The sequence below is a fragment of the Barbus barbus genome, assembly GCF_936440315.1.
Source record: "Barbus barbus genome assembly, chromosome: 36".
Taxonomy (NCBI): Eukaryota; Metazoa; Chordata; class Actinopteri; order Cypriniformes; family Cyprinidae; genus Barbus; species Barbus barbus.
This window is the reverse complement of record NC_136714.1, coordinates 8382726-8395894: the sequence shown is the minus strand read 5'-3', so window position 1 is coordinate 8395894 and position 13169 is coordinate 8382726. Positions and strand designations below refer to the sequence as shown.

Sequence of the window (13169 nt, the reverse complement as noted above, 5' to 3'; positions counted from 1 at the left end):
ATAGGGAACATCTTGGTTACGTATGTAACCCTCGTTCCCTGAAGGAGGGAACGGAGATGTCACGCCCTGTCGCCACGGCTGCTGTACCACCGCTGAGCGGCCGGGTCACCGGCTCCTCAGCGAAAACCTGAATATGCGCTGCACCTGCTGCCTACATATACTCGCGCTGTGATCAGCGGTAGCTGAATGCAATAATCGTATGCCAATGTGCATTGGCTCGTTTAGTTACACTCAAAGTGGATTGGTCTCTCTCAGCGAGATCCCAATTCGTCGGTCACTTTCAGGGAACGAGGGTTACATACATAACCGAGACGTTTTATTTCATTTTAAAATAAATACAGACATATTATATGTCACAACAGTGAAATATGTGCCTGCACTGGATGTTCAAGTCTTAATATAATTCATATTAACGGTTTAACTAGATGCTAATGTTACGTTTACGTGGTTGTAGAAAGGAGAGTCCAACGCAGGAGTAAACGAAAGGAGTCTTTAATGAGCATCAACACACGATTTACCATAAATTAACATCAATCCAAGACAAAGGCTAGGGGAGAACTGAGGACGTATAACGGCAGGGAACAAAGACACAAACAAGAAGATTAATTAACACTGGTGATAAGAATGAATGATGATAAACTAATGAGAACTGTAACAAAACCAAATAAGGCAAAACAGGAACTCAACAGGAACATACACATAACAGCTAATATGAATGCTTAATTAATGCACTACAATTTAACTAAACCTGTAAAATTTTAGTTGACTAAATCTACTGTAAATTTAGTCAAATAAAATCTTATGATATTCAGTTGACTAAAATTGAAATGACAACCAATTCAATTTAGATGACTAATATATGACTAAAACTAAATGCCACAATGTAGAGCAGGGTTCCTCAATAGGCGGTCTGCAGGCCACATCCGGCCCGTGAGAGAAAAATCTTTGGCCCGCGCTAATTTCAAATAACGTGGCATGAAAATTAAAAGGCAGCATCAGAAAGCGACATTAACTTGTATTGTGTCTACACCGGACGTGAGTGGTGCGGCGCGATGCAACACAATACAATAGAACATATTATAATCAGCGATGCAATCTACACTGGATGCAGCGCGACAACAAATCCCGACAGTAAACTACTGGCTCGTTCTATTTATAATGTACTGACACAAAGTTCAAATGATTTGAAAGTGAAAAAGTGAAAGTGAAACAACTAAATTTATTTGCAATGCTTTGTCGCGTCCAGTGTAGATACGATGTAACAGCAAAAACATGGCAAGTGTGAAGGAAAGGAAAGTGTACACGGAAAAATGATGAATCAATTGTGAATGGATTGAACAAATTTGAGTGAGTGAGTGATTGATATCCTCCTTGTTATGGAGTACACGTGCTGGTACGCAGTGAGTTCACAGTAGTGTTGTTTTTGGCGGCCTGTTTTAATTTTAGTTTTAGTCTAGTCTTTGTGTGAAGCTGTCATTTTAGTTTTTATTAGTTTTAGTCAGGTTCATACTCTTTTTAGTCTAGTCAAGTTTCAGTCAACTAAAAGTCTGAGCATTTTAGTCTTATTTTAGTCAGAATTATCCATGACTATTTTCGTCTAGTTTTAGTCGACGGAAACTGATGGCATTTTAGTCTAGTTTTAGTCAACGAAAACTGATGACATTTAGTCTAGTTTTCGTCAATGAAAATTGTATTTTAGTCTCTTTTTAGTAATATAATTCTATTTAACCCAGTCAATATAGTATAAGTACCTAGTAGTATAGACGAAACCAAAATTTTCTTTTAGCCAAACCCATTTTAAACAAGGTTATCTTATTATATTATTGTTACCTTAAAGACTCAAGAATACATCCATTCCAGACACGGAAGACGCTCTGATTTGAATTTACAACATTTATTTTACCAACCAAACATGTTAGAAGTAGCCTACACACACATCTCCTAAAGACGAACCCCGGCTGGCCGGCCATCGGTCCCTTTCTCTGTCAGACTTAACTTTGTTGTGGTCTTCTAAATAATGCCGTGAGTGGGGCTTGAGGAAGTGACGTCGCCTGCGTCTGCGCAGTGCGACCTGATGCAGCCCCTGAAGTGAGACATAGGAAACATAAATACTGCAAAATAATAATAATAACACGACTAAACGAGACAAAATAACGTTTCATCTCGTTTTGGTCAACGAAAATATAGAGACATTTTAGCATAGTTTTTATTTGTAAACCACATTTAGTCTCATTTTTATTCGTCAACAATATTGCATTACACATTTAATTATTGTCAGTCCTCTGTCCTGTGTGTCATGTGTTCCTGCCTCTTGTGTCCTTATTTGCTTTGTTTCCTGTCCGCGTTTGATGTCATTAGTAGTTCATTCGGTTCCATGTGTGTGTTTCTGATTATCCTGTGTATTTAAGTCCTGTCTGTGTTGTGGTATGTCATCTGGTCTACTCGTTACTCCCCGGTGTTTGATGTCTGCCTTGCCTTGCCTTGTCCTGCCCTGCCTTGCCATGATGTCCTAAGTAAAGTCTTTTGTTTTGAGTTACATCCTCGTATGCGTGTTCCTTGTTCCTCCCTGCTGTGTGCACCGTGACAATTATAGTCATCGTCACATGACCAGCATTTACGTTGCGTCTCGTCTCATTTTCGTCACGTGATAAAGGTTCGTTGACGACGATATTTAGTCATAATTTTCGATGACGAAAGCAACACTAGTTCACAGTTTTAACGTACAAGTTTGCTTTAATTTATTTTCAAAATCTAAGGTAAAATATCTATTTTTGCTTTCACTGTGGCTATAAAGATTATGCAAAATAATATTCAAACTCACATTAGACACTATTAACATTGAATAAAGCACATAATACCTGAGATTAACACTGTCATATTTTGTATGTTGTTCCTGCCGCGACATTGCAAAAAAAAATAAAAACCATTTCTAAAATACAATTCTGTTTTCATCGCGTCATATCTTGTTGGGACTAGGAGACACGGTGTTACAGTTTGATCCCCCCACAAAAATCTAAGTATAAAAATATTAATGCTGACAGATCTAATAATTGAATCTGCAATTAGGGAAAGAGAAGAGATCCAGTTTGGAGATGAGCAGGAACAGTTGATTTGCATGGCAGACATGGAGATTCAGATTTTTTGTTTGTTTATTTGTTTTTAATATTCAACAGGCAAAGTTCTTCTGTATCTAAAATTTCTAAATGCAGAAATACTCATAATTGTTTGAATAAAACAGACTACTGGGGGAAAAATCTGAATATTTATCTTGTGACCATCTTGTGGTTATTTTAACAAAGGCAACAATAATATAATAATTGTAGTAATAATAATCATATATATATATATATATATATATATATATATATATATATATATATATATATATAGGGTCAGTGGCCCTCGGCTTTGTATTGTTGGCAGAATTTGGCCCTCAGCGAAAACTAATTGAGGAACCCTGATGTAGAGCATACATTGTAAAATAAATGTATAGGAAAAATAAAGGTTATTTTGTTTCTTAATAAATTAGTAAGTAAGAAAAAAATTGTCATCTGACAGGCTGATAATATTAGCTACCTAACAAACATATATAATAGATAAAGTTAATAAGGACAATTTCATAATGCAGAAGTGCATATGGTACAACATAGACTTAAGTATTCCTGTAGTTTGCATTGTCATGATTAAATTAAAAATTAATTGTTGGATATTTAAAACTTCAAGAGCGTGTCATTGATTCAGTCCAAGTCATCAAAAACACTGTTAAAACATCAAATAAAATAAATAACACATTTACAGTTTATTCTTATTTTTATTTTGTATTTATTTTTGTATTTTTTTGTGGGGCTGGGGGGGGGGGGTCTCCAGTGATAACTGTCAGCAATAGCATTGTTCCAGGTAGGTGAATCCTTTGAGATTATTACAGCATCACAGCAGCACCTTTGACCCACGTATTTAAGGTGAGGGCAAGTAAATGTTTCTTCAGAAAAGTACATGTTTTACTTTTTGATCAGTTAAGGTTTATATTACTTTGAACATAACTATTCGGTTCCAGATGACAGATGATAATAGTGGAACACGTCTAGAGTAAGTGTATAATATTTTATATAACAGCTACCAGTTTATGGGATCTTTGTTTTATTTAGTTTACAATTTTGTTTATTCATGTTTGACTTGAAATGCTATTCATGAAATGCTAGGTCTGGTTCTCTCCTCAGGTTTTATGAAGAGCTGACAATGGACAACCTGACCTTTAGACACAGCGTTCTCCTCCTGGAGGGACTGAAAGTCACACCTCAATCTTCCTATCCAGTTTTCATCCTGCTTCTCTTGGCTTATGTTTTTACAATGATATCCAACATTGGACTTATAGTTTTGATATCAACAGAGAAGAATCTACATCATCCTATGCACTTCTTGTTCTGTAACTTGCCGTTGAATGATATATTAGGGACTACTGTAATTTTGCCACGTTTAATGCAAGACATTTTACAGGAAACCTCAAGGCGCTATATCACATATGTGGAGTGTGTTATTCAAGCATATTTTGTACATGTATTCATAGCTGCATGTCACTATGTGCTGATAATCATGGCCTTTGACAGATATGTGGCTATATGTAATCCACTTAGATATTCATCTATTATGACCAATAAGATGGTGATTAAACTATCAGCATCAGCCTGGGGGCTGGCAATACTTTTGGTGACAATTATGTTAGGACTCACTGTGCGGTTGTCTCACTGCAGATCTAAAGTTGAAAACCCTTTCTGTGACAATGCCTCACTGTTTAAACTGTCCTGTGAAACTGTGGTAATAAATAATGTGTATGGAATTATTTATACTGTGGCTGTACTCTGCTTTTCAGCTGTATCTATATTTATAACATATGTCAAGATTGCTGCTGTATGCAAAAGTAGCAAAAACCAAGCACTGAACAGCAAAGCTATAAAAACCTGCAGTACACATTTAGCTGTTTATTTAGTCATGTTTTTTTCTGGTGCTATCATGACGTTTCTCCATCGTTTTCCTGAATACTCTGACAACAGGAAACTAGCCAGTATAATGTTTCACATTGTACCACCAGGATTAAATCCCTTAGTATATGGTTTACAAACCAAAGAGATAAGACAAAAAATTGCTAAACTTTGGTGGAGAAAAAATAATAATTCTTTGTAATTTCTTTGTAATTATCTTATAATAATAACGTTTGAATTCTTTACTTTTTTAACTTTGGTTTTTCTATGTGTGATACTGCAAACTATTCTAAAATTATTTGTCTTATTTTTCTTTTTGTACTGTTTGTTTAATAGAATAACTGATATATAGTTCATTTTCAATTGATATATTTCAATTGACTGATATACAGTTCAATTTTAAATTACTTCATTTCAATTTTGATTTACGTATACAGATACATTTATGTATACAGAAATATGTAAGCAAAACTATAAAAATATTAATAGCTATATTGATTCAGACCGTCTTTGTTTGCCCTTATGTATGTACAGTATGTATATTTTTCTTCCTATTATTGGTCTAAAATAGTCTCACTATACTAGTGTAACATCTTCAAAAGTAGTATTCATGATGAAGCCTTTCTTCAGCCTTTTACAGCAATGTTTTGCAACATCTTTAATGTCCTACTTCAGGGACTTTGTATCTGCTGAATTTCTCCATTGTTACGACTTTGAAATTGTTAATGGGAGAACAATGTCAATAACGTAGTAATTACATAAATGTTTCAAATGTAAAATGCTGGAATGATCATTGCAAACAAAAACATGTTCATATTGGCTAAAACTACACTATGTAACGTTTGGCCCTCTTACGGTCAAAAAATAAAACTGCATGCATCTCGCGGATGAATGTTGTTTTGGTTGTGCATGGTTTGCACTGCTGTGGGAGGAATTGTTACACAAGCAAAGTCATGACGCTAATTGATGTTAACCCTTTAACAGTCACACTAAGAAATACATTTGCAAAAAATTATTTATTGTTAAAATTGTGTTCCTGACACCACACTGAGCAACTTTTCTTTTTTTTTTTTTTTTTCAGATGACCCATTCACTAAGCGGATATAAAAGTCAATCTGATCGGTTCATGTGCCGCTTGAACTGAGGCGCTACAGTGATGTTACGACATGTTAAAGAGCCACAAAACAGTATTTGTTGTTTGAATTTCTTTTAAAAAATGACCAAATTTGAACACTGAGGCTTTGTTTCATCCTAAAAGTAACCAGCTCTGTCTTGTCTGTCAGTGTCCTCCTTGCTCCGTGATGTATTTTTCATAACCAGCTCTGTCTTGTCTGTCAGTGTCCTCCTTGCTCCGTGATGTATTTTTCAATGTGTGAGAACATGATGTGTGGCATAAAAGTGCCATGGTTTGTCGGACGTAGCAACAGTAACTAAGGGGGTGGGTCTATGCAAAAGGTCAATTTAGAGGAGGGGGGGGGTTGCTGGCTCAGGTTCTGAGATGACAACATGAACATCTTTCTTATAATAGAAAATGACTTCTGGAGTTTGTGATAGACTGAAGGGTCAGAATTAACATGCTGCCTATGGTTAGCGTTTATTTTACTTTGCTTGGCAGTATAATCTGGTAGAATAGATTAAAATAGTTATTAATAAGTAAATAAGTTACTAATAAATGCATAATTACCAAATTAAAATTACATGCTTTTTTTTTGCATTTTTTCTCATATTGTACAAAGATTAAACATAAACAGTCTGAAATGAACCAAATTGCATAAAAATATATTCCAAATTATACTAAAATAAAGTATTCTATGTATATAAACCATCAATTGAATATAAAAGCAAAATACTGCCAATCTGGGACATATATCTATAATGGAAAACACTCTGCAGTGGTCGCACCACAAGATATTTGGTCGTGCCACATTATATTTTCAAAACAGGCACAGAATTGGTCACCTAAACAAAACAAGCTAGCTTCCCACAAAAGGTCAATATGAAATCATACCACATGATATACAATATACATGATATACAATATGAGGTCATACCACATGATATACAAATGTGGTCACACATTACTATTCACACACATTACCATTGTTTCACTGTTACTTGCTTAAATGGCGGATTTGTGTCTACCTTTGAGTGCAGGTGAGGACACATTCAAGCTGCATTCGGTGCAGCTGGAGTTGGAGGCCGTGGAGAAGCAGGCCCAGCTGAGAGAGCGGAGAGCCGCGCTGGAAACATCCTGGGCTGACGCTCCACGGAACCTGGGTGCACCAGCAGCGGAAGACACGAGCCAGGCCCCGGGCGATGCCCTCTCCCCCTCCACTGCCTCCGGTCTTCGAGATCTCCACCCGGAACCACTTCGCTCCCCTCCGTGAGACGGAACGCGATGCTGTGATCGCCGGAGACTCCATCATCCGGTGCGTCCGTGCTACGTTAGTTGAAGGTAAAGTGCACACTCACTGTTTCCCCGGTGCTCGTGTTCTCGATGTCTCTGCGACGAGAGCATCGGTGCTGACGTGCTGCACATGGGGGTTAACGACACCAAGCAGCGGCAGACGGAGACACTGAAGAGGGACTTCAGGAGCCTGATCGAGACGGTACGCAGCACATCGCCCGCGACGATGATCATCGTGTCAGGACCGCTTCCCACGTATCGACGAGGACATGAAAGGTTCAGTAGACTTTTTGCTTTAAACGAATGGTTATTGTCATGGTGTAAAGAACAGACACTGCTCTTTGTTAATAATTGGAACCTTTTCTGGGAGCGTCCTAGGCTTTTCCGTGCTGATGGCCTGCACCCCAGCAGAGTCGGAGCGGAACTCCTGTCGGACAACATCTCCAGGACGCTACGCTCCATCTGACTAGTATGCCAATTCTCAAATAACTACTATGATGACTTTTGTTCTACCCACTTAAATGATAGAAGTACTTGCGTTGTCCAATCTATACAGACTGTGTCTGTTCCTCGAATAGCGAGGTCAAAATATAAATGAATGCAGGATCTAGAAAAAATCTGATCGTGATTAAACCAGAAAAACGCAAAATAAATTAACAAAAACTATGTTTAAAGCTTGGGCTCCTAAATATTAGATCACTTGCACCCAAAGCAGTTATTGTAAATGAAATGATCACAGATAATAATGTTGATGTACTCTGCCTGACTGAAACCTGGCTTAAACCAAATGAATATTTTGGTCTAAATGAGTCTACTCCACCAAGCTACTGTTATAAACATGAGCCCAGTCAGACTGGTCGTGGCGGTGGTGTTGCAACAATATATAGTGATATGTTACTCAGAAAACAGGATACAGGAGGTTTTTTCGCATTCAAAATACTTCTGCTTAATGTTACACGGTTAGATATGCAAAATAAATCTCTCCTATCTCTTGATCTGGCTACTGTGTATAGACCTCCAGGGCCATATAAAGATATCCTAAAAGAATTTGCAGATTTCCTCTCAGATCTATTGGTTAATGTTGATAAAGTGCTAATTGTCGGAGATTTTAACATTCACGTTGATAATACAAATGATGCATTAGGACTTGCGTTTACTGACCTAATAAACTCTTTTGGAGTCAAGCAAAACTTCACCGGGCCCACTCATCGTTTTAATCATACGCTAGATTTAATTATATTGCATGGAATTGATCTTACCGATATAGATTTCGCACCTCAAAGTGATGATGTTACTGATCATTTCCTTGTATCGTGGATGCTGCATATTACTGATATTAATTATATGGCTCCGCGTTATCGTCCGGGCAGAACTATTGTTCCAGCCACCAAAGACAGATTCACAAATGACCTGCCTGATTTATCTCAACTGCTCTGTGTACCCATAAATACACATGAACTACACGAAATGACTAGCAACATGGGCACTATCTTCTCTGATACATTAGAAGCTGCTGCCCCCCTCAAATTGAAAAAGGTTAGAGAAAAACGTACTGCGCCATGGTACAACAGTTATACCCATTCTCTCAAGAAAGAAACTCGTAATCTTGAGCACAAATGGAGAAAAACTAACTTGGAAGTTTTTAGAATTGCGTGGAAAAATAGTATGTCCAGCTATAGACAGGCTCTAAAAGCTGCCAGGGCAGAGCATATCCGCAAACTCATATATAATAACCAAAACAATCCAAGGTACTTATTTAACACAGTGGCTAGATTAACAAATAAACAGACGCCACCCGATCTAAATATTCCCTCACAGTTTAATAGTAATGACTTTATGAATTTCTTTACTGATAAAATAGATAACATCAGAAATACAATAGCAAATGTATATTCTACTGCGTCTAGTATTTCAGCTTCATTCCTCGCAGCCAAAGAAAAATTGCAGTGCTTTACAACTATAGGACAGGAAGAGCTAAATAAACTTGTCAGTGCATCTAAACCAACAGCATGTTTATTAGAGCCTGTACCCACTAAACTACTGAAAGAGTTGTTACCTGTAGCAGAAGAACCGCTTCTCAATATTATTAACTCATCGTTATATTTAGGTCACGTCCCAAAACCATTCAAGCTGGTGGTTATTAAGCCTCATATTAAGAAACCACAACTAGATTCTAATGAACTGGCAAATTACACACCCATTTCAAATCTTCCGTTTATGTCTAAAATTTTAGAAAATGTTGTGTCTGCTCAATTGTGCCCCTTCTTGCCAAAAAAATTATATCTATGAAGAATTTCAGTCAGGTTTCAGGCCTCACCATAGTACAGAAACTGCACTTGTTAAAATTACAAATGACTTGCTTCTTGCTTCAGACCAAGGCGGCATCTCATTGCTAGTATTACTTGATCTTAGTGCTGCGTTCAACACTATAGACCATGACATTCTCATAGACCGATTACAAAACTATACTGGTATTCAAGGGCAGGCTTTAAGATGGTTTAGATCCTACCTGTCCGATCGCTACAACTTTGTTCATTTAAATGGGGAGTCATCTCAGTTATCACCAGTAAAGTATGGAGTACCACAAGGATCTGTCCTAGGTCCTCTACTATTTTCAATATACATGTTGCACCTTGGTAAGATTATTAGAAAATACGGGATTAGTTTCCATTGTTATGCTGATGATACTCAACTATATATCTCAACAAGACCAGATGAAACTTCTAAACTATCTAAGCAAGTAGATTGTGTAAAAAATGTAAAAGCTTGGATGACCAATAATTTCCTCCTATTAAATTTAGATAAGACAGAGATATTACTTATTGGACCAAAAAACAGCACACAAAATCTCTTGGATTACAATTTGCAACTAGACGGATGTACTGTTACGTCCTCTAAAGTAAAAAATCTGGGTGATATATTAGACAGCAACTTGTCCTTTGAAAATCATGTTTCCCATGTTACAAAAACGTCTCAGGTTACGTATGTACGTAACCTGAGACGGCCCCACTGCACGTGCTTTTATGCTTCCCGGTCGGTGACGTCACCCGCCTATGACGTCTCACCCATCCATTGGACAGATTACACTCTAGTTCAGAGCGCGGTCACGCTGAAGGCGTTCCCGTAGCGTCGTCGACGCAGCGTCTCGTTTCCTTCAGGGAACGAAACGAGACGCTGCGTCGACGACAGTGCAGTGGGGCCGGCGTTTGCTACTAGGAATGAAGCAACCGCTCGCAGGGGTGCAGGAAGTATGGCCTCGAGACGCAGCGTCTCGTTCCCTTCAGGGAACCGGGGTTACATACGTAACCTGAGACGTTCCCTTCCAGGAACTCGAGCTGCGTCGACGACGCTACGGGAACGAGATGCCCACGCCACCAAACATCCAAGTCCCTGCCCTGTGTGTAACCCTCAGGAGCACTACGAGGGCGAAAGAACAGAAGAGCCCGGAGTGGCCCTAAGATCAAGGTCATAGAACCAAACAAAGGTGAGGGGCATGGACCAACCCGCAGCATTGCAGATATCCTGCATTGAAAACTCTGCCAGAAAGGCCTTGGAGGTCGCCATACCCCTTGGCACATACCTGTACAATTAAGCTTCTGGTCGGGCTCCACAAAGGGAGGAGGACTGAAGGCCTGCAGCACGACAGGCCATGGTATAGAAGAGGGGATCTAGGAAATAACCCGCTCGAGGGTAGATAAACGCTTTGGCCAGACCATGGGCAAAGACGAGATAAGAAGGGGCCATGAAGGGCCTGCAAATCCCCACTCTCTTAAGAGAAGATATCGCCAAAGGAAGGAAGTCTCAAAGTGAGAATGTGATCAAAAATCTCTTCGATAGGCTCGAATGGAGGTACAGAGAGCTTCTAAAACCACAGCCAGGTCCCACGTAGGGACAGGCTACTGGAGGCCTCAGCGCACCGTGGAGGAAACATGTAACCAGGGGGTTTCGACCCACTGTAAGGCCATCGAGAAGGGCGTGGTAGGCCGATAAAGCCACCACGTAAACCTTCAGAGTGGAGTGAGTAACCCCTGCGGAGAAACGGGCCTGCAGGAACTCCAGCACTGTACCAACCGGGCAGTTAACTGGGTCAAGGTGGCGGTTTCCGCACCAAGAAGTGAAAAATTTTCACTTCAGGGCATACAGTTTCCTCGTAGAGGGAGCTCTGGATCAGAAGATGGTCTCAGCAACCTCGGTTGAGAGACCGGAACCTATGAGCTGCGCCCCCTCAGAGGCCACAGCCACAGCTTCCCCAACTCCGGGCGGCGGTGAAGCAAAGTGCCCCCCGCCTGTGAGAGGAGATCTCTCCTGACGGTCTGAGAATCATACTCCGCCCGGCCAGAACGGTGCTACCGAAAGTAGGCTGACCTCGTCCTAGCGCACTCTCGCCAGAACTCCCGGGAGCAGAGCGATCGGGGAAAAACGTACAGACGCAGCCTCGGCCAGGTCTGTACCATAGCGTCCAGTCCAGAGGAGCTGGAGGAACTAGAGGGGCATAGCGCTGACTCTTGAGTCGCAAAGCCAAAAGCCTCCATATCTGCTTCACCACCACGGGTGAAGCATCCATTGCCCGGGCCTCGGCCCCTGTCTCGACAGGATGTCTGCTCCCTGAAATACCCAGGAATATAGTATGGCTCTCAGCGAGCGAAGTTAGCCTGGGACCACATGAGGATCTGATGCGCCAGCCGTATAAGGGGCGCGAACGCAGACCTCCCCGGTGGTTGATGTAAGAGACCACCGCTGTGCTGTCGGTGCGCACCAACATTCCCAAACAATTGATTTGCCACATTAGGTGGCGATCGCTCCACAGACCGCGGGGCAGGGTGGCCACTCATGACCGCTCCCCAACCGGTGAGGGATGCGTCCGTCGCTAGCATTACGCGGCAACAAGGAGCTCCCAGCACCGGGCCCTGAGACAAGAGCTAAGCTTGGCTCCACATGTCTAAGGCACGTAGGCAACGCCGCGTGACCTTGATCATGCGAAGCGGGTTTCCCTTCGGGGAGAACCCCTTGGTCTTGAGCCACCACTGTAGGGGCCTCATGTACAGCAGGCCAAAAGGTATCACGTTGGACGCAGCTGTCATGAGCCCCAGCAGTTCTGAAACTGCTTGACAGTGAGTGACTGGCCCTCTTTCACTCTCTTGACTGAGGTGAGGATTGACTCGATCCGAGCAGGAGACATACGTGCCTGCATCGTGGTCGAATCCCATACCACGCCTAGATAAGTGGTTCTCTATACTGGAGAAAGCACACTTTCTTGGCGTTCTCTGGATCAGAAGATGGTCTCAGCAACCTCGGTTGAGAGACCGGAAGCTATGAGCTGCGCCCCAATCATTGATGTAAAAGTGCGAGAAGAACCCGATATTAGTAAGCTTTGCCCCCAAAAGCAAACATCAGGAACCTCCCGTGAGAGGGAAGGATGGAGATGTGAAATATGCGTCCTTAGATCTATCGTGACAAACCGTATAATGAGGTGTAACCCGCTCTGCCCCAGAGGGGTCTGCCCTCGTAAGTCCTGGCGATAGCATCAGGACTGCCTCAGCCGAAGCCCCCTAATGAACGACGGTCCTCAGACCCGCGTCATTCCTAGGAAGATCAGGCTGATAGAACCAGACCCTGCAAGGCAGGACCCAAAGAGACACATTGGCAGTAGTTTCCACGCTGCCTAAATGGTCTACTAAGGGAACCAGTCTCTCGAGACTGGCCTCTGGTGTACTCAGAGCTGCTGGCACCAGGAGCTCTAGAGACCCCCGCAGGGGAGGCGAGCTTCTCTGCTCCGCTACACTTCG

The 13169-nt window shown here is 41.1% G+C and overlaps 1 protein-coding gene across 1 annotated transcript in view; it reads left to right on the top strand.

The window, feature by feature from the left end:
* The window catches only part of LOC306855579 (olfactory receptor 52N2-like), a gene marked incomplete at both ends in the record, with an annotated part of 132119 nt that overhangs the window by 106659 nt on the left and 12291 nt on the right, over nt 1–13169 (top strand). The window contains one exon of the mRNA XM_079394343.1: nt 4605–5100. Coding sequence (XP_079250469.1) covers nt 4605–5100 — 496 coding nt within the window. The remainder of the gene's footprint in view (nt 1–4604; nt 5101–13169) is intronic.